Source organism: Triticum urartu, chromosome 4 (genome assembly GCF_003073215.2).
Source record: "Triticum urartu cultivar G1812 chromosome 4, Tu2.1, whole genome shotgun sequence".
Classification (NCBI taxonomy): Eukaryota; Viridiplantae; Streptophyta; class Magnoliopsida; order Poales; family Poaceae; genus Triticum; species Triticum urartu.
In genome coordinates, this window is record NC_053025.1 from 545,464,044 (window position 1) to 545,481,931 (window position 17,888).

A 17,888-nucleotide genomic window follows, 5' to 3' on the forward strand; every position below is an offset into this window, starting at 1 on the left:
ATTGGGCCATCCATCATGTGATAAGAAGTATAATAGGAAGGGTTTTAGAACTGGCAAGGAGCCAAGTAACCTCACTACTGATGATCTTCGGGCAAAGGAGGGGATTTTACAATAGCAAGAGCTGCAACCGGACCTTAGCCGTTGATCCTGCCACCGCCACCGCCAACGCCACGCCACTGGAAGTACACCGGATCCGGAGGGTGGGATTTTACTGCCGAAGCGGTGCGTTTCTGTAACCACTTCCCAGCTCCAGACCTGTACCGAACTGTCGCCACCGCCACACGTGGCCAGGGAACACACCACGAGTAAAGGATTTTATGGGTCCCCCGACTCCACTTCGGCACCAGATCTTGCGACACCGAGGAGATGAACCAAGCTTCGATTACCACTTGTAAGACTTGAGTCGGTCTGAAGAACTAGATTCAAACAAGTTAACTGAAACACTCAAATCTTAGCAACTTTATTGGATAATTATGAGAGTTTGGATGCAAATCAAGAGGAACCTAAGGCCGGCCAGGAACACTAGAGGCTAAGAGGAGGAAACCCTAATACAAGAGATGGTTCTCCATCGATCCAGAAACGGGGCTTTATAGCCTTACAAAATGAAGGAAAAAGTAAGAAAGTGAAACTGAAGCTGGTAGACATTGTTCTCTTTGCCGGAAAGGTAAACAGCGACGCGCTCAAGATCTACAACCATCCGATGCAGGATGGATGCGATCCAGAGCATCAAGAAACCGTGAAGCGGTACGGGCGCAGGACGAACGTCAGATCGCAGATGGACGGTATTGGGAGCTTCGCCAACAACTGCGAATTCAAACTTAACTAAATCTATGTCTGCATTGTTCTAATTCTTGAGATGCTCGCCGTTAGGTCCTGACACCACTCTCTTTTCTTTTAGGCAAGAACATGACACTCGTAGACATGATGTGCTGATGGGCTGAGGCTTCAGCCTGCTGCCTAAATTACACATGGGCATACGACAAAGACCTGTTTTTTCTTGAAGATACAAAGACCTGTTTTTGTTCACGCTGTAACGCCCAGAGTTCCAGAGCCAACAAACGCCTCGGATCCCTCCGTATCACGGCACTGTTTTTACGCGCAACGCTGGCGCAAGGGGCCGCCGGTCTTAAATCGCCGTGCGCCCCTGTCGCCGTGCCCGTCGAATACCGTCGCTCTCCGGCGGAGGCAGCCGAACAGGACGGTTGGTGGGCACGTACGTTCGCCGCGCGTGGGCAACGGCCAACGGGGTACGGTGGCCTTCTCTGTCGGTTTGCCTGTGAAGTGACACGCCGCCAACCGGCGGACGCGGACGCCGTCCGGGCCTTCCATTACGGTACGTGCCCTACACACCTCAGCAGGATCCAACATCCCGTACCACATTTAACATGCCACACACATCTCACGTTACCATTTCTTCTCAATTACTGCATCAGGATGCAACAACCGCTCAGAGTCAGAGGTCCATGCAACCAGCGTAAGTACCAGAGTTTCGTTACAACAAGCAGAGAGAGCACTTCACGCTTCCAGGATTAACAACGCAGGCACATGCAGCACGAGCAGGTCATGATAAGGGAAAACAAATCTCCGCGTTAATCGGCCATGAAAACGCCTATATCAAACAGACAGTTGTTTCCATTCCCAGAATTACAAACCAGCACTCGAGCACTCAGCACGCACACGACGACAACAAGCAAGCTAAGCTTTCTCATATCTACAGCAAAGCTTATCTTTTGGTCAAACACTAGCTTCTCTCTCTGTATACACCCGCTGCAAACAAACCGCAGGCAAAAGAGGGGGGGGAGGCCATTCTATGGTGATATGCACTCGAAAAAAATTACATGAATCAGCTACACTCAGCGGGATCGGTCGAGCGGATTAGGGGGGGACACACTTCACACCCAACAAATGGTTACAGCTTTATTACCTGTCGTAGTAGTAGTCTCCAGTGAGGAAAGATGAGGCCGTGTCATGTTAGTAGTGACCACCAACGTGGCGACGATAACTGATCTACCACTGTGTTTGGAGGCTCTGCCTTTGCTTTCGCTGCAGCAAGTGAGTTTTCAAGCTGCACTGTTTGACCTGCGTTGCAATGTATGTAAGGTTAACAAGATTCTCTAAACAATGTCCAGAACTGAACCAAAGGTCATAGAAGTGCTCCCTACATGTATCGCTGCCACCGTGGACAAGAGATCCCTTGATTGGTCCAACAGCATTTGCTCTTGTGTTGCAAGCTTCGCAAGCTCATACACCACCGAGCTTGTCCCCTCCACCTGGGTCAATAAAATTTATGACAAGTTAAGAAATGGGAGATTGCCACAAGAAACTCATTGACATGACACGAATGTCTTGACAGTCCGCTTATTGTTCAAGGCCATGTAGACATCAAGTGTAATTACATCCTATTGCCAGGTGTTCACAAAAGAGGCAAGCAGACAACATTCAATATCGACAACAGAACTGTAGGTCTATTACAGAACGCAGGCCTGTTTTTCACGCAGACTGTCAAGTGTAATTACATCCTATCTGTCTATCTTAGATCTGCATTTATGAAGAATCAATATATTAGCAGAGAATAGCTGCCCACTTGTCATTATGTATTTATAACAGGGATCAGAAAGCAATTAGCGCATAGATCCAGATTGGAAATTAGAGCTCATACTCAAGACAAATCAGGAACTAGAAGAACAGACTATGTCATACGACCTTAATAAGCTATATAAAAGAAAGAAAAATATCACTGAAGTGTGTTGGTCTCAACTTATTTTATGAACTGTTCCGGAAAAATATCTGACAGAAGTAGGAATTTTGGTCCGAGGGAACGATAAAATAGGGCAAAAGCTGGTTAAGACCAAAAGGATTATTAAAATCCACCGCAATACCGAACAGAGCCTTAATAAATACTCCCTCCGTAAAGAAATATAAGAGCTATAAGAGCGTTTAGATCACTAAAGTAGTGATCTAAACGCTCTTATATTTCTTTACAGAGGGAGTAATAACTAAGAGGTGCATACTAAGGCATAGTGCCAAAGCTTATCTTATACTCCCACCGTCCCAAAATAAGTGTCTCTTGTACTAAAGTTGAGACACTTATTTTGGGACGGTGGGAATACAACACAATGAGAAATCAAGAATAAATACAATTTTCTGCATTATCAGGGATGGAGCTTATATTTGTGGACTTATTGTAACATAAAAATGATGAGTTCATTCTTGACAATTTGAGATTATATAACAACCGAAACCAAGGAAAAGAAATGTGGATTGAAGCTTTGCAGGATGTTGGAATGCACCTTTGACAACAAATTACACATTGACGATGCCATTGTATGCATTACATCAACCGCTGAGTTAACAGACTCCTTCACACCTTGGGCATCAGCCTGCTCAGAGATAAGCAATTGTTAGCTTGCGGAAAACAAAACGAGTCAGCTAAGGTTTGATGAGAAAATTCCCACCTTTGCACCACCAACAACCGGAAGACGGAGAGTACTGGCCTTTAGTGCTTCAATTGCTGCTGACAAAGAACTTGAATGGTGTTTCTCGACATGAGACCACTCCTCTAGATACGACATCTGAACATGTCAAATGAAAGCTGTCAGATAAATAAGCTATACAAAGTAAATAAAAGGAAAAGAAAATCATATACAAACCATAAAACAGTAAAAGCAATAAGATAAGCTATGTAACTCGTATCACATACCTCTCCCCTAAGAATAGCAAACAGCTTCAGTTTTTGTTTTTGAAGCTGGAGTTTGCACCTTTTCGAACTGACATTTTCACGCAACTTTGATATTTCCTTCCATGCACTGTGTAGGGTTTTCTGATGAAAAAAATGAGATAGGAAACAGTTGTTATAATAAAAACATACTGGGCCTTTTCTGATTCTTTTACGCATAAGCATATAATTATGCTGCAATGTAAGAAGTTTCTAAATACAGTGCAGTTTCATCAAAAGATAGCTTTACAAGTACAAGTGATTAAACATCTCTATATTTGCCAATTTTAGCGTGCATGTCCATTTGTTTCAGATAATATAAACTGTATTAACTGCAATTCGTTTGAGATGGATAATCAATCATCATTAGTATCTCCTTGTTCTCATAAAGTCTAATAGCTTAGTCAAGTTATTTATGACAATACATGTTGAGCTGTGATCCATACTTTGAATAGGGCCTAGATGTTAATGAATAACCAATCTTAAATTTATGCTTTCATACACCCACAATTGCATGCCAGTCTACCCGCGCCTTTAACTATGTCCATCAAAGTTCAAAACAACAAGTTTAGCTTGATTCAACAGACCGGCGCAAACTTAAGTGATGATGGATACTTTATACATGTGAAATGCATTGTGTTCAAAGATTCTCCTTATCTCCTCTATCAACAATCAGAGATAGTATAGCTAGGATCGCTACATTTGACCGAAAAGGGTTGGATATGTTCGCTTTACAAATCATCTGCTAATCAATGTAGACTGAAAAACTAACCATTATCCTGAAAAAGGCAGCTAGCAAATACTAAATGTCATAGTGATCAGTAACAAGTCCTAGCATATTATCCCAGAATTACCCCACGTTTGCAGTAAAAATATTAAGCAAGCAAGCAACCACGACAGCAAAATTGGTTTTGTTAACTAGTGAAGTGCTACCTATCAGAGGCACAAAGTGAAATCTTAGAGTGAACTTAGGTTTTACAACAAGCTATCAACATTTGAACAAAAAATATATACTAGAAAAGTTCATAGGTTAAGATTTACCTCGGCAGTGAAGCTCTGCACCAGAAGGGTTGCATCTGTCCGAGCATTGATGCACCGCCACTGCAAATGCTGGTTGTCCAGCATTCGCAATCTGTGTGCCTCCTCAATTCTGTTCTCCCCCTTCTTTGCCCTCCTCACCTCTGCAGCAAAGCTGATGATAGATGGCGCATTTGCTGCCGTCTGAACCATGTGCCCATTTGGTGATGCCTCCCCAGCTCGCCCCCTTGATGGGCTCGCCGTCCCCTTGCTTCCTCGGCTTGGAGACGGGGACCGGCCAGGCAGCCTCGGTGACATTTGGCTGTCTGAGAACGATCTCCGTCCAGACGACTGTTGCGGCAGCCCTGCGTCCGGAAGCCTTCGTAGACGGCTGTTGGTTTCCTGCCAGAACCTCGCTGGCACGCTGATGCCACGGCGTGGCGGATCGCCGGCTCCCGAGTTGCTACCGGAGGAGACACTGTCGGTGTCGGAGGCGGAGAGGTCAGGACCAGCGGCGGCGGCATGGTCAGAGGGGGAGAAGGAGGTGGTGGAGTCGAAGGCCATGGATCGGCGGAGGAGCTGGACGGCAGCCAGGATGGAGTCCTTGCGGTCGAGGTTGCAGTCGAGGCTTCGAGCGAGCGGGTCCGACGCCTTGGGCTTGGCCGCGGGCCATCGGTGCTGGGGCCGCGCGTTCTCGGCCTCCGGCACAGAGGACACGCTCTTCCGCCGCTCCGGCGTGGGGCCCCGCCGGCCGGCAGGGGAGGACGGCGACGCGGCCCGCGGCGCGCGCGACGTCTGGTAGAAGAAGGACTCCCCCTGGAACGACACCGAGAGGCTCCGCATCGTGGTCGCCGTCACGGTCGCAGCCGTCGCCGCGGCCACGGGCGTGGGCGACGTGGCGTGCTGCGGCGGGGGAGTCGAGGAGCGGCCGCGCTGCGCCGACAGGGAGCGGCGCGACGAGGCGGACGAGGACGACGAGGACGAGGTCGACGAGGTGGAGGAGGCCGGCGAGGCGGCGGAGGCGAGGTAGCGCGAGGAGACGGGCTTGCTGCCGGAGCGCGCGGGCCGGCGGGGCGCCGCGGCGCCGGGGTTGGGCTTGTCGAGCGCCGGCGTGAGCGGCGGGCGCGACGTGCGGGCCGGATCTGGCGCGGCGGCGGCAGCCACCATGCCGTGCCGCGGCGGCCCGATGGCGCCGGAGATCTGGCCGCCCGCGCCGGCAATGCAGCTCCCCCCGGCCCCAGATTCGGCGCGCCCTCTACCTCTTCCGCCGGCGGGCGGCGCCCCTCCCGGATCGACGTGGCGCCGCGCCTCCCTGCCTGAGAGGAGGAGGAAGGATGAGGCGTGGTACGAACTCTCGATGCAGTGTAGTTACAGCATGGGCGGGGGGTTGGGGAGCGCGGACGGACGCAGAGAGAGAGAGGTAGAAGAGAGAGGGGGGACGAGTGAAGTGGGGATTTTCTGCGCCTCCTTTCCTATTTCCTTTTCCTTTGGCCGCTTTGCTCTTGTTTTACTCGTTTTGTATTGCGTCTGGGGGATCTTTGCTTGGGAAGCTCTCTGCCCTGCCGTGTGCGCGCCCGTGTGGCCTTCCCCCACACTCTATCTACTCTGGTGTGCCCATCAAGCCAACCTTTTTCTTCTTCTTTGATTTGATTACAATGCTTTTTGAAATAAGTTTACTTAGTTTTTTTAGTAACAGCTTCTAAGTGGGGTAACTAGGAGAATGGCCTTTGAACTTTCGAGAAATGGGCGTTTGAGTAATAGTTTTTCTTCTGTTTGACAATGTTGAGCAACAGCTTATGTCTGAAACGAATGATAGCTACGGTTTAATAGACTACTAGGAGAGAAAAGAATGAAAATAACAATTGAAAAAGGTGCTTCATCTTGTCAATTTGTTACTTAAGCTGGAAAGTGACGTTCCCGCAGATGCTTGAAGCTAGCTAGCTAACGGATGCAGATTCCTTGTGTTTCGTCTCGTCAAATGCTTTCGTGATTTTCTTTCACTCGTGAAAATAATTCCACAACCAACTTTGATGGCCTTGGTGGGTATGAGGTGCGCAAAAAGAATGAAAATATTACAAGAAATGTTGTAATGTTCGGTAAATCTGGCCAAGAAAAAAACAGAAGAAAAGTTGCACACAATGTTGTGATACTGGCTTCTCCCCAAGCAAAATTGGAAAGCCAAAATGAAGATAAACAAACAGGAGAGAGAGTGAGAGAGGGAGAAAAAGGCCAAATCTATAAAATAATAAATGGAAGCAGACACGAGTGCTGGATATGACCTAGTGGGAGACCGGGAGCCGAAGTGTTTTTGGGTAGGTTAGCTAAACTGCCATTGTCCAACTCCTCTGCTGCTACTAGCTACTAGTACTTCCTCTAGTTTTAATTACATCTTGTGTCCTGGTTACTACTACTACATTGTTTAATTTGGGTGCTTGTTGGTGTATCACGGAGGAACGAGAAGTTCTTACTGGATTTGCTTTTGCCTCTTTCGTTTTCGGCGCAAGATCTTGTCCCTTGTTCGAAACGTCACATGCATGTATGTAGAACAAATCTCTCTTCTGATTAAAGGTGATTGTTTGTTGCACGATAGGTTAAGCAGTACAATCATTTCAGCTTGCCCTCTATTTATGTGAGGTGACTTCATAGATTTTCACAAATGCTGGCTACATTGCATTGGAATTTACTCTACTACAGTGCATTTATGATTGATCAGGGTTTCTTCTCGTATGGACCTTGTCTAAAATGGAAAAAAAAAATGTGCTGACCTATAATATACTGATGCTCTAGAGAACCGACATTTTTAAAACATATATGAAATAATTTGAGTCCAGGCTAATATTTATTTTTTTCATTGAGTCTTATTTTTCTATGAAATATAGAGGATAGGAAGATTCCGTTCATAGGAATAGGATTCCATTCCTACAAACCAAAAAGCTCTATAGGAAATTTTTCTATGAAAATCCTATCCTATGAAATTCCTATAAAATTCTTCCAAATCAAAGGAGGCCTGATGCTCTAGAGAACTGGCATTTTAAAAGCATATATATGAAATAATTTGAACAATTAAACCTCAAAAGACAGTGGCAACCCACCATGTGAGATGAACCAGCATCATGAGCTAATCAAGTGGCACTTGCGGTGACGATTTGACGGGTGAGATCAATGTCCAGTCGGGTATCCGATTTGACGGCCGAGATGACACGACTCCAGCTCTAGCTAAGGCTCGAACCGCATGCGCCATGCGGTATGGTGGCCGGCCGGTTCAGTGCTGAACCCGTGATGGCTACTTGCCATCTCAATTTATTCCTGAGCTAAGCTACATTTAGGTTCCTTCAATTAAACGTAACAATAATGGAGAGACGTATATGTAGTCACTAATCACAACCACAAACTCAACTTCCTGGGAAAATAATAATGCGTCCATGACCCACCTTAACAACTCCTCACAAAGACCCTCAAAAGAAGAACTCCACACAAAGGTTTGGTGTATGCCGTAAACAATTTTCCCGAAAAGGGACTACGTCCTAAGCAAGACTACTATAAACAGAAACATATGAGATGACAGTGTATAATTCTCAATTCTTCTCTTTTGCCAAATGCAAAAGTAACGGATGGCACGCGAAAAGGCAAGCTAGCATGCATGTGAAGTTGTTGTTTTGCTAAAGAAACGTACCATATGGGTTTTCTTTGTGGACTTTTTGCACCGAAAAATATGCAGATGAAAATTCTTAAATGGGTGCACCAATGGGCACCCCTTTGAATATGGGGCGACGGATACTACTGAAATGACAAATCTTTTGTGATATGATTGCATATATGTGACCCATGAGGAAGATCGTACCACAAAGTCAGCATATTGCACCACTTATTAGTTGTAGTTGGTTGGTTTCTTTATGTCAAAACTGCAAAGTATTATCATGACGCAAGACTCTTGCGTAGTATTGCCTATTGTGCTGTGTATGTACGTAGGTATGAAAAGGAAAGTTGGGCTGTACGTATACATAGGGAAAAAAATAATAATAATAGTATTTAATTAGCTGGTTTCTTGCTAGATCAATTCGAATCCACTTTGCTTTTGTTGGTAAAGGATATGTGAAACTTGCGAAAACATTCCAACATACTTTTCTCCGAGTTACAGTTGAAATTATACTACTGTAGGCTAAAAGTTTAGACTATCAATGATGTTTTTCTATTGCGCAATTTTTTCTCTAGTAATACTAATTGCTTAAAGTAACAAATCAAAATAGCATTACACTGCACAAGACACTTTAGCTCCATTGCACACCAGTACTAAAAATCCACATGATACTAATAATCAGTGTCATTTTCCCACCTTTCTTTGGTTGTAGGTAAACAGTAGCTATTTAAACAACAGCACGGAACTGCATCATTAGCTAGGCTGCTCAAATCACTCTGTTATATATATATACGCATCATCTCATGCTAAATATAGCAGTCTCGCTAACGAGTCCTTCTCAGGCTCGGCCTTTTCTTTTTCCTAATCGCGTGGTTGCTTAGCATCTAACCTTCCGATCGAGCCCTTTCTGTGGGTGTGTTGTTTTCCGTCCTGTCAGGGCCAGAAGGCGCCACTACATGCTAGTACATGGCCTAGTGAAACATGTCATTTTTATTCCCTTTTTGACCTGGGTGAAACATATCATTGGGAGATAGTGGAGGCCTCCATATCAAGTAGCAGTGTTTTTTCTAAAGGTAATCATGATTCAAGAGTCACTCTCTCCCCAAAAACACTGATATTACGGCCGAGTGTCCACCCATTACATACATACGTATTACAAAAACAAAGGATACTGTGCTCCCTAATGAACAGAAAAATCAAAAAAAATAGTAAATAAATTTTAAAAATTGTGAATTTTTTTGTAGATGTTCGTATTAGTGTAGCAAGTGTGCTTGACAATTTTATTGTCATATGGGAAAGCAGTGCTTTGTCAGTGAAAAAAAAATAAGTGGAACATTTAAGGTAATATTTGGCGTTTGACTTGGGGGGGGGGGGGGGTTTCACTGGTCAAAATGCTCAAGTTTTTCCCATAAAAATTTACATGTACCATTTGGATGTGACAATGGACATATCTATTTTTTATTTTTATTTTTGACATTTGTAAAATCCATTTTTGACACGTAGGAGCATGTGCTCCCTAGCTAGAGCCAAAATGGATTTCGGTATTACATATTTCATTTAGAAAAGGATGTGAGCTTCTTACGTGGGCAGTAGTCCTAGCGCCGACACGGCACCCTTCTCCTCCGCCATCCACTGTATCTTCATTTTTGTAGTATGTGTTACATTGTGGTGCCAATGTGTGCCGTTACATGAGCTGTCACTATAACTACCGAGTTGATATTTTGTGTCAATAGAGGGATATGATGACATGGCTGTTTGCTTTGAAACCAAACATGCCACATGAGGTTCAAGTGCCAAACTGCCAATCGCATGTCAAATTCTTTCCCCCTTATCTTAAATCGGTAACCATAAACTATGTAGCATGCTCCAATTGGCCTTTAACCGCTCGTAAGTTATTTCACCATTGGCAAACATGAAAATCACACCGGCATTTGTGAACCCAAAATTTTCAAGCCACGTGTGAAATCCATCAATTTAATTTCACCCGGACAAATGTAGCTCACCGGACTCGGCAATGCTTGGTCATACTAATATATATCGGCATGCCTTTTTCGGGGCAATATAAAAGGAAAAAGTATAGTGTACGTGGGCATGCAGAGCTGGGGGAAAGAAAGATACAGCAGTCATGCTCAAGCAACCGGCCGGTCGGTCCAACAAGACCGTACGCAGGCGCGTGCGTACCCTCCGGTGCGCGCCGATACGTCGTATTACCCGCCAAAGGCGGGCACGTCGCCGTCCAACGGAGACGGGGGAGCCGCGCAGACGGCGAGCCGTCGCGCGCGCGCGTACGTACGTACGTACCTGCGCAGGGCGGCAGCCGGAGAATACAGTACGACGTACACAGTAATTAACACAGTTGCATCTCACTTACCCATCACAGATTCACAAACGCGTTGGCACGGAGTACGTTCGTTCCTGCGCGGGACGGCATAGGATCCTCTGCTTCAACCACGTCTTATCTTACTGGAGTATACTCCAGTGCCAGTGCGCGCTACTTTCCTGCGTTAATTACTGTACGTGCTTCAATTAAAAATGCTGTACGTGCTAAGTACCTTCAGACCTGTGCCTTAATCTCCCATTTTTTTTCACGTGATGCGCTCGTGTGTCATATTAAGTCAACCCTACGAAGATGCAACTTACTCCCGGGCTCCCATTTTGCCCGGGCAATCACAACCCTCAAATTCAAAATCTTAATTTCATGCAAAGCCTCGCAATTTTCTTACCGTAATACCATCATATATAGATAAAAAAAGTGATACATTCAGGAAAATGCGTACTATCCTACTCCTACCTCCATGAACCCTTGCCGGAGTTGCCAGCCTCGTGGTCGTCGGCGGTGGAGAAATCGAGAGCATGTCCTCATCGTCGGCATCGTCCGCGAAGAACTCACCCCCGCTCGATGTCGCGGAGGTAGATTTGGCGGCAGTTCGCCACCACCATCCACTCGGACTCGAGAATAGAGGGAGGGGGGGGGTGTTCTCCGCGAACATGGGTGTTGTCACAGACGAGCTCGGTGAGTCGGCCTGGAAATGTGCCTCTGCGGCGAGGTGTTTCGGCTCCTCGGCTTGGTCGAGGAGGAACTGCTCATCCGCCTCCTTCATCAAGAGGTGGTAGATGTCAACGCCCCCAGTGGTCGCGGCGTCCGCCGCCGAACCCGGGAATGGGTTAAACATACATCTCATCTTCATCATCACCATCCATGCATGCATCCTCCTCACCTTCCTCTGGTCTCATATCCAAAGAGCTCAGAAGTAGGCTGGCGCCATGCCTCTACGATGTGCATCTCCGCCACGAGCTCTGCCCCGCGCACCGGTGTGGGCATCTTGTAATTAATAATCTTCTCGCATCCCATGGAGAACGACGGGCACGCGAGATCGGAGTAGACGACGGGGGCGTGGTGGCAGCCGGACGGGAGGGGGAAGTTAGGAAATGAGGGCCGCTAGGGTACTGTCCGGCTTTAATATATAGCCCGGGGTTGACCCCTTAGGCGGCACACAGGCGCGGCACCATAATGTGAGGCACCAAAACGGTAACCTCCTGGGAGACCGTTGGGTTTTCCGGTGCATCCTACCGGCCAGTCCGGCGTGGCGGAGGTGTCCGTGTGGTCTCAAATCCGTTCCACATATGAGCTGAAAAATGGGGTTGCCGCATAGTCTAAGCATGTGAGTTAGGTTGGGTGGCATTTTGGGGTTTGGGTTGTCCCTCCCGAATATATCAGTGGGCTCGTAGGGGTCCGGCTGGAGATGCTCTAATTGGCATGGTCCTGCTTGTCCACCTCCACCCTCAGTCACTTTTGAACCTTATCTCAGTAGATGCAAGGTCTTCAGTGAGTTCTGCTCGGTTCCTCTACTCGGTCCTTGTCGTGATTCAAATGTCTTCAAGTATATTGCTAGTCTTTTTTTTTGACAATTGTTTTCTTATAAATTGGTTGACGCGTGCAATTTATTATTGTATATTGCTACCTAGTCCTTCTACACCTTAGTCGTGACATCATGACAAATTTAACCACATTTAGGAATACTTACCGATTTTACCTTGAATTGTGATCATGTGATAGCTTTTACCCTATCTTACCATCGTTCCCAGTTTGAAAAGCTAGATCAACTGTTAGAAGAACATCAGACATGATTGAGAAGACAACTCAACTGCATGCATACTCGTTATAAGCATACCAAATTATGTCAAATTGGTTTGAAATCATTCAATTCAGTCAAATTATATTAAATTCTGTCAATCTTGCCGGAAATGTGTAGTTAGTTGCACTAAACTACCATCAGCGAATACAGACACAAGTTGGCTGCCTAGTCAATTGCCACATCATCCTAACCCATTGATCCACCTTATCAATTTTCCATCTAAAAAAAACTAGGTGAAAACTATCAAAGGGCCATAACTAAAGGATCTGTCAATATAATTTAAATTCTTTGAGGCCGAGAGTGGCTGGCCTTCTTCCTTCTTTCTTCTTCTGGTACGATGTCTAATTTATTTTCTTCAATAAAAGGTGTATTTTATTATTTTCTACGTCCCATAATGCAAGACGTTATTTGATATTAGTATCAAAAGAAAGATGACCTAAAATCCCGTCGAAGTGAACTACAAGATGCAGCACTAACTATCAACATCAACCACCACTAATGACAGCATGCTGTATTATCTAAAGTCAAAAGGAGAGAAAATAGGTTTTGTATTTGACAAGAAAGAAGCAGTATTTTGCGTTGTACGCTAGCTATCGGTGGCGATAACAATCTTTACTCTGTACACACACACACACACACACAAGCACAATTAATATACGTGCGGTTGCTTGAACGAACAACTAAAGCAGTATGGTGTGCACCGAGAAGCAGCCATAAACAATCCCTGGCCACCGGAAAGTTTAGCTGGGATGTACTACAATACTACGTGCGTCTCATTAGTTGGCACGGTGGCACCCACTGCACCTACGCACGCAGGCGTGTCACGTCCAACGGAGTCTTACGTTACCGATCTGCTAAACCTTTCCTAATTCATCGACGGGGGACGTCGACGGTCGCAATTAATCTCACCCCGAGTTTTTTTTTCTTTTGAGGATTGACCCCGAGTGCTTGTCTCTAGCCAGACCAGGAAAGGGCAGTGGTTGGGTTCGGGCCGACCCAGTGGGCTTTGCCTGTCTGAGCCTAACCAATCCGAGAGAGAGGCAGCTCTCTCTAAAAAAAACTTGGCATTCATGCTAATTTTTTTTTGCGGGTAACATTCATGCTAGTTATTCCTAGGTCAACCATATTTGGCTACACCCAGTAGTCAGTACGTGAAGTAAGTTAGTTACAGTGGGTACAGTAAGACAGCAGTGCAAGTGCACCTACCTTTGGCCGGAAGCTGTACCAACGGGAAAACGCCATGGCACGGCATCCCCACAGGCCACGGAGACGAACGTAGCGTTGGGGTGGGTTGGATGGGTGCGCGCGCCCGTGGCCGTGGCCGTGGCGGAGCGGAGGCTGTAAAGCGGAGCGATCCAGCCGGAGCCTCCCGGGGTTTGTCAGTTGTCACGCACTCGGCACAAAGCGCTCGTCTTTCGGCCGCCTTATCGCGACCGGCACCGGCATCCGTCGCCTCCTCCGCGTCCGTCCGTCGGGCACGTTCTCGCTGGTCCCCCTCGGGCCGGTCTTCCTCCTCCGCACCTGCCCGCTCGCCTCGCCGGACAAAAAGGCCGCTCGCTCCTCTGTAAAGGTGGCGTTAAGAATTCTCTCTCTCTTCTTTCGAGGAGCGCAGCTGCCGCCGGCCATTGCCGTTGCCCGGGCCTCCGGCTCCACGGATCAGGGGACCCGAGCAGACCAGCTTTGCGCTGTAGTAGTCCTGCAGTGGAAGCAGCTACGTATAGTACTTCTTCGATAGCTGAGCTAGCGCGGCGGCGGTAATAAAGACCGGCTGTCCTGTCACGGTCGCGAGTGGCATGTCGGCTCGCAGGGCCGACCGCGGCGCAGCCGAGCGGGAGATCCGTCCACGGATTGGCATATCCATGGGCCATGGCAAGGCATCAACGGGCGAGAGAGCGACGGGGAGGAGTGAGGGAGGAAGAGAGCGTCGTGGCCTTCCATGCCGGTAGAACCTGGCCCCGGTCTGCGCCGTAAGCGGAAAGGATTGGGGCAATGGCCAATGGGGGCTCTAGTGCTCTCCAGCCATACAGACTACTCGACTACTGCGTCGGCGGGGGACCAACGGGGCCGGCGCACATGCACGTAGAGGTAGAGAGCCATGGCATGGAGGCAATCGAGATTACTGGACGGAGGACGGAGCCAGAGACAAGACACGCATGCTTTCTTTCTCGAGTACTGGTACTGGATTGAGTACATGTCTGGACCACCGGCCACCGCGCTCGCTAGGCTGCGCTACGCAGCTCCCTTTAAATGGCCGGGAGCCTCCTTGCCGTTTTCGCCTCTCTGTCCGCATCTGCTGCCGCCGGGTGTGCCGGCCGGTCCTTGCACCAGAGCGGTACTGCATCGGCATCGGCATCGGCATCGGCATCGACACTGCTCTCCGCTTGTTCTGAATGCTGGGTTTGTCTAGTGCTGTGACGGTACGAGAGTAACGGAGTACGTGCGTGTTACTCGATCACGAAAATGACCATGGCAATTCTGAATTACGGCACGGCAAATCCGCAGCCGACGCACGGAAACGCCATGGGAAACCACGTGCAAGAACCGTATCGGTTTCTGTACACCTAAGCACGTGGGCGGGGCTTTGGATTTTGGTCCGAGAACGGCGAACCGGATCACCGATAGTGTACAGAGACAAACGAGCCGGCGATATTATTATTATTATTTAAAAAAAAATTACAGGCAGAAGAGTACAAGAGAGACTCCGTTTCTTTTCTCTCCCACGGAGCCATGCATGGACAGCGGTAACGACATGAACACAGTACACGCTCCTAGATCTGGGACAAGATGAAGAAATCCACCCCCAATGATCACGGCGATCATCTCGCCGGCCGGGCAGCACTGTACCTCCATCCTGAATCCTGATTGGAGTTCAGTTTGACCATAGCTTAGGGCCTGTTTGGTTTCAATAAATCACCTGACTTATAAGTCAGGTGACTTAAAACCAGTGACTTATAAGTCATGTCTGTTTGGTTGTCACCTGACTTATAAGTCACCTGAGCACACCTTCTCATCTTGTTTTTTAATGTAAAGATGGTGGAACCCATGCAAAAGGGGGTGACTTATAAGTTTTAAGTTGAGATGGAGCAACTTATGACTTATAAGTTAGGATGACTTATAAGTTAGGTCTGTTTGACAAAATAAGTCATTTTTTGCACTTTTCGACTTATAAATTGATGACTTATTTAAAACCAAACAGATCCTTAGCTTAGCTTGTGTCCGGCGATGATGGACATGGGACGGGGCAGAGGGGAAGCATCATGTGCCCATGATTGTGCCTGTCCATGGCGGAGCGCTCTGATCCCAGCGCGCACACGTGAATCGTGTGCGCATACATTTGAAATACACACGCACAGTCTGTGCTGTAGCGGCCTAAAGACTCTGAATTTTGATTGACGCGTGTGCTATTAATGGTACTGTAGTTAGTCATCATACACTAACACGGTTTATTGTACAACATGGGCTCGGGCGCGGCACATTATTATTCACCAAAAACGTGGAGGAAACATGGTAATGGATCGGTTAAGGTGTGTCGTCGATGGTGATTTATTACAGGGTCTCGTCAGGGTCGTCGATGGATGACGACATGAACTACGTATGTTATACGTGGTTCATCCCCGGACGGTGACAAGGATATGCGACAACAATTGGACAAGTCGTGGAGTATTTTCTCTGGCCTTTTGTGGTAACTTCTTCACACACCCAAAATGAGATTTGCGTATGTGGCATCCGTGAGCTGCTACGACGCCGACTCTGTCCCGAAAGATCCAAAAATAACAGTTCGATAAGATTACCACTAGCAGACCACGTGTTCATCACGACGCGGTTCTGACTTGTGAGGCAGCCAGCTACTTTTGCCAAGAAAGTGTGCTATGTTTGCCGAAAGCTAGGAGGATTTCATCGCCTTTTTACTTTAACAAATGGCCTTGTTGTTAATCACGCCCCACAAGTTCAGTAGCTGAAGATTAACCTCAGCTTTGATCGTCGTATCTGGCTAAAGAAGGATCGAGGAATTGCAGACAGCGTGTAACTGAAGTTGTGAAATGCAGTGCATGACTCCATTTCACAAGCTAAGCTACGACCCAACTTCGATCAGAGAAAAAGTAACAGCAGATGCAGCAATGGCGAACGGTATGCAACATAAGAGAAAAAGAACGTGATGGAAAATTTCAAGATTCCAAACAAAACCGATCGAAAACGAGACTAAGCAAAACTGCCATTACAGTAAGGAAGAACGAGCCTGAATTTCAAAAGGTTGCATGGGTTTCAGTGGTACCTGAGTTGGAAGCGCAATGCGGACGAGAAGCTTAATATTCTTCAGACGAAATCCGGCCTGCCTGCCTGCCTGATGCCTCCCTCTCAGAGACGAGCAGAAGCTCTTGGGCTCATCCTAACAAGATACTAGGCTCCAAAACCCAGCGAGCAGGCAGGTCGAGGGCCCTTAAAAGCGGCTGTTATTTGCCTGCAAATTAAGCTTCGTCAGGCCCCCACTGAGGCACTCAGTTCCCTCCCCCCTCTGCAAGTCTGCATACATAACATACCTTTCCTTGTCCTCCTCCCCCCTTTGCTTCTAAGGAGGATCTGCTCCCATATTATTTTTTCCTCATATACATGTGCTTTTTAATCAGTCAGTCATGGCTCAGCCTCATGGGGCACACTGCTGTGCCGTGTCTTCTTTAATTTACAGATTGGAACAGTGCATCGGCTTTCCCAAAGACATATGTTCTCGCCCTCATCAGCGCCGATTAATCATTGGTTAGTCTGTGTATCTGTGGGTGAATATATCACGTTAGCATTTTGGCCATGTGCTGATGTGCTGATGCATGTGCACATGTGTGTACAAAGGTGCCCGGTATCTGACCGCTGCTCCACTTCGACACAGTATAAAGCGGCAGAATCTTAGTAGAGCTGGACGCTTTTGTACTGGCCACTGGCTACTGGCTAACTGGTGAAGAAGGTTCCTAGTAGTGGTGCACATTGCTGTTTTCTGATGCAGTGAGTATTGATTAGAGGACTGGAAATGGAGGTGCTATCAAGTCACGGCAGTGTTACTGTTCAGTGGCTTTTAACTAACTGCGGCAGCGTTACTGTTCAGTGGCTTTTAACTAACTGCGGCAGTGTTACTGTTCAGTGGCTTTTAACTAACTAGTGCAGGTTCAGCATAGTGGAACAGTGGATGCCGAAGAAAGCAGCCAAATGTAGCTACAGGACCATGCATTACGGCATTGATTAGCATTTGGCGTTTACACATCTCGTGCAGCACTGGCTAGCTAGTGGTTAAGTGGCAGTAGCCCGTAAGTTAAGTTTGATCGTACCGCACTAACCAGTTGCTGCTTACTGCACCAAAATGGTACAATCGCACTGTATAAGTACCTTCAGAGAGAAA

General features: G+C 47.2%; 1 protein-coding gene across 2 annotated transcripts; it reads right to left on the reverse strand.

Moving 5' to 3' along the window:
- Nucleotides 1-1,567: 1,567 nt before the first annotated feature.
- On the reverse strand, nt 1,568-16,962 carry LOC125552564 (QWRF motif-containing protein 2). Of its 2 annotated transcripts, XM_048716165.1 has the most exons (7): nt 16,779-16,962; nt 4,757-6,048; nt 3,701-3,820; nt 3,456-3,572; nt 3,291-3,380; nt 2,163-2,270; nt 1,568-2,079 (listed from the first exon to the last, which is right to left on the reverse strand). In XM_048716165.1, exons 2-7 carry the CDS (start codon nt 5,897-5,899, stop codon nt 2,008-2,010), a joined length of 1,650 nt encoding a protein of 549 aa, XP_048572122.1. In that variant the 5' UTR covers nt 5,900-6,048; nt 16,779-16,962; the 3' UTR covers nt 1,568-2,007. The 2 variants fall into 2 exon arrangements, with proteins under 2 accessions (XP_048572122.1, XP_048572121.1); XM_048716164.1 differs by lacking the exon at nt 16,779-16,962 and having other exon boundaries at nt 4,757-6,217.
- Nucleotides 16,963-17,888: the final 926 nt, after the last annotated feature.